Genomic DNA, 3,719 nt, shown 5'->3' with positions numbered 1-3,719 from the left:
CGACTGAGAGACACTACCAAAGGCCTAGTGGACAAAAAAGTTCTTGTTAGCAGGACATGTCCTGTGATTGCTTCCCAAGAAAAGACAGAAAACTCCCCACTCTCCCCACTCTGGCCAACCTGTTCTGGGTCAGCTGCGGCTTCACTTCTCCGGATATAAGATGCTCTTTAGATTTTTTCAGAGTGAAACCTGAGAAGATAAATGGCAGGGAAAAGATGCACACGATTCCTTTCCAGGAAAGACACCAGCTGAAAAGAGAAAGAAATAACAATAAGGAGGCATTGGCCTCATCAATCTATAAGGACCAGAAAGCTGCCCTAGAGGCAGGTTAAAGGCAAGAGGCACAGGTAAGGAAGGGGCTCAGCGACAGATGGGAGCACTTCGTCCACCACGTTCAGGAAGGATGCAATGTCCGGCAACCCGAGCACCTTGTCAGCATCCACACCCTGATTTTTTTCTGTCTGGAGCAGTGGACAGACTCTCCACAGGACGGGCATAACTAAGATATGGGTAGATGGAGGAGAGAAAGACTTATAAGGGGAGCTGATAAGAAGAGTTTCTGGCAGATTTGAGGGTCCAGGAGGGCGTCCCCAGACCAAAGGGGCCTTTGCTCCATGTATGGAGAGGATGGGCAGTGACTGTCACCTGTAGCACGACGGAAAACCCATCCTCGCAAGGCCGGGGCGCGCCGACGTCCCACGCTACTCCCGCCGCCTCCCTGCAGCAGCGCGAACCCTCTGGGCTCAGGTCCGGGGCGCTCCTGTAGCCGGAGACCTACGTGCGGCCGCCGCAGCCCCGCGCGGAGTCCGGAGGCCTGCCGGGCAGTATCCAGTAGCAAGTCTGAGGCTCTGGGCGGCGAGAAGAGCAGAGCGCCAAATCGCCTGCGTGCAGAAGACTTTCAGCCAGAAAGTAAGGAGGAAGCCTCCCTGACCTTTAGTTTCTTTAAACTGTGTGTCATCAGCCAATTGGGAGAGAAAGGCGGAGGTGAGTTGAAGGAAAGGAGGATAACTCAGCCCACGCCTTGTACCAGAGAGCAGATAAGTTTTGACTTGGCGGGTTCAGCAACTTTAGCAAGGACCTTTTCGTTCCAGTCAGCGCTTTAGGCTAACGGATGGGTGGTGCGCACAGTGAAATAGTTTCAATACGACGAATAAGTGCTGAAATACAGATTCCACAGAGTGCAATGAACGTACAGGCAAGGGCACAGGCTACTCTGGAGGAGTATAGTTTTCTCATACTGATTCTTAGTAAATCATTGAGAATTATCAGAGCAAAGAAAAGTGTGAACGCTCTTCCTATCGGTGGGATAGCTTCCAGGATTTACATAGTATGTGCAGGAACTACAGTTTAGAATTTTTTGGTTAACAAGTAGCAGGAGATGCAGCCGGAGAGATCAGAACGGGAGGAAGCAGGTCAGGGAGGACTGTAGACGCAATGCTAATAAGCAGCTCAGTCTCTTGACAGAGATTTCAAGCAGAAACTAAGTCAGAATTTATCTTTATGGAGATTACTTGGCTGCAAGGTGGAGGCTAGATGGGAAATAGATAAGTCATTTCAACAGACTTGGTGATGCAAGGATGAGGTCTTGAGTTGTTCTGGTAGTAATATTAAGCAAGAAGAGGGAATGGACTCAAGAAAAAATGTTGAGGTAAAATTGGTAGCTCTTGAAAGTTGATTGGTTGAGATAGGTGATACAGAGAGGAGTCTAGGCTGACCATCGTGTTTCAGCCTTAAACAAGTTGGGTAGATGGTGATGACATTTATTGAGATCAAAAACATAGGAAGTAATAGAAGTTCCAACAGAGAGAGAAGAGTGAACCAGTTTTGGACATGCTGGATTTGAAGCTTCTGTAATGTAGAGAACTCTTCTGATCTTTTCTCTTTGAAACCTTTGTTTCTCCTCTCCCATTTGAAAGTACAAAGCCTGTGATATTGGGCCAAAATCAGGACTATATTTTTCAGAGAATAGTGTGCGTGTGTGTGTTTTCTATTATCTCACTCATTACAGGTATACTTTCCTCTTTAAAATCTCAGCTCCCTGAAAAATTTATAGATTATCCTTTTTTTTTCTCATTCTTAATTGGAAAGCAATGGACTCTTGAGACTCTCTACATCTTAACACAGAAGCATAATATTTAACTTCTTCAAATATACCATGTTTAATAAATTTGAATTTGCAGCCACAAAACTTTATCCTTCAATGTAAAAATTTTAAAACTATTCTAGGGTCTGTGCCTTTTCATATAAAGTTTAGAATAAGCTTGTCTATTTCTATAAAAAGCCATGCTAAAATTTTGTTAAGAATCACCTTAGACCTATAGATCCATTTGGGGAGAATTGACATCTCTACTATGTTGTCTTCAAATCTATAAACATGTTATGTCTCTTCATTTATTTAGGTCTTCTTTCACTTTTTTTTATCAGAATTTTGTGATTTTTTTAACAAGATCTTATGCATGTTTTGTTAGATTTATACCTCAATATATCATTTTCTTTTCAGCAATTTTCAATGGTATTATATTTTTAAGTTCTATTTCAGCATGTTCATTGTTAGCATGTTGAAATGCAATTGGGTTTCTTGTATTGATTTTTAATCTGTGAACTTGGTACACTGACATTAATTCTAAGCAATTATGTCATCTGCAAATACATTTTTCTTTCCTTCCAATTTCTGTCTTTTATTTTTTTAAAAACCTTATTGTGGTAACTAGAATTTCCAGTACTATGTTAAGAGTGGTGAGACCTGACATCCTTACCTTATTCCCAGTCTTAGGTGGAAAACATTCAGTCTTTAAACATTAAATATAATGCTAGCTGTGGAGATTGTGCATATGTTGTTTACTAAGTTGAAGTAATTCTCTTCTATTACTAATTACCTGAGGGTTTTTTTTAATTGTGAACAGTGTTGGATTTTTGTCAAGTACTTAAAGCCTCTTCATTTGCTATAACATTACTATCCTACTTCTCTTCCTGAAAGATGCTTTGCCAAATATAGAATTTGCTGTTGTGTTATATTGTAATTTAATGAGAAATATATATGTATATTTCTCATATATATATTTAAAGTTCATTTCCAGTTCCTGACACAGAAATTCCTAAAAGCTTTGGAATTTCCTGCTTTTTAGTGATGAGAAAAGCATCTTTTGTTATTCATAAAAACCACACCTGAGTTTATATTAATGAATTGATTTTTGGAAATCCCCTAAGGGTGAAGGACTGGTTGCTAGGAGACCCAACCATGTGATTAGAGAGTTGGACTTTTAGTCCCACTCCACTTCCCAACACTAACTACTGGAGGTTGAGTTAATTACCAATGAGTTCATCGATCATGCCTACATAATAAAGCTTCTATAAAAACTAACTGAAGGGATTCAAGGAGCTTCCAGGTCAGTGGACATATTGAGATTCTAGGAGGCTGATGCATTCAGAGAAGGCATAGAAGCTTCATGCTCCTTCCCCATACCTGGCCCTATGCATCTCTTCCATAAGGTTGTTCCATAAGGTTGAGACCTTTATAATAAACCAGTAAACCAAAGTAAGTGTTTCCCAGAGTTCTGTGAGCAGTTTTAACAAATTATCAAACATGAGGAGGAGGTCTGATTTGTAGCCAGTCGATCAGAGAGTACAGGTGACAGTCTGGAACTGGCATCTGAATTGGGGATAGGGAGACTCATGGGGGCTGGGCCCTTAACCTGTGGGGTCTGTGCTAACCCTAGGCA

General features: G+C 41.4%; 1 protein-coding gene across 3 annotated transcripts in view; it reads right to left on the bottom strand.

Annotated features, from left to right (window-relative positions):
• The window catches only part of GLB1L3 (galactosidase beta 1 like 3), a 48,240-nt gene extending 47,148 nt beyond the window's left edge, over nucleotides 1-1,092 (bottom strand). For all 3 annotated transcript variants that reach the window (XR_005656337.1, XM_039878881.1, XM_039878882.1), the window contains exons 1-2: nucleotides 646-1,092; nucleotides 120-248 (exon numbers count right to left, since the gene is read on the bottom strand). Coding sequence is in view for 2 of the 3 variants with exons in the window: in XM_039878881.1 (XP_039734815.1) it covers nucleotides 120-248; nucleotides 646-668 (152 nt within the window). In the remaining variant the exon portion in view is untranslated. The remainder of the gene's footprint in view (nucleotides 1-119; nucleotides 249-645) is intronic.
• Between the last annotated feature and the right edge of the window lie 2,627 nt (nucleotides 1,093-3,719).

This window comes from Pteropus medius, unplaced genomic scaffold (assembly GCF_902729225.1).
Source record: "Pteropus medius unplaced genomic scaffold, Ma_sr-lr_union100, whole genome shotgun sequence".
NCBI lineage: Eukaryota > Metazoa > Chordata > Mammalia > Chiroptera > Pteropodidae > Pteropus > Pteropus medius.
This window is presented reverse-complemented; position numbering and strand designations above follow the sequence as displayed.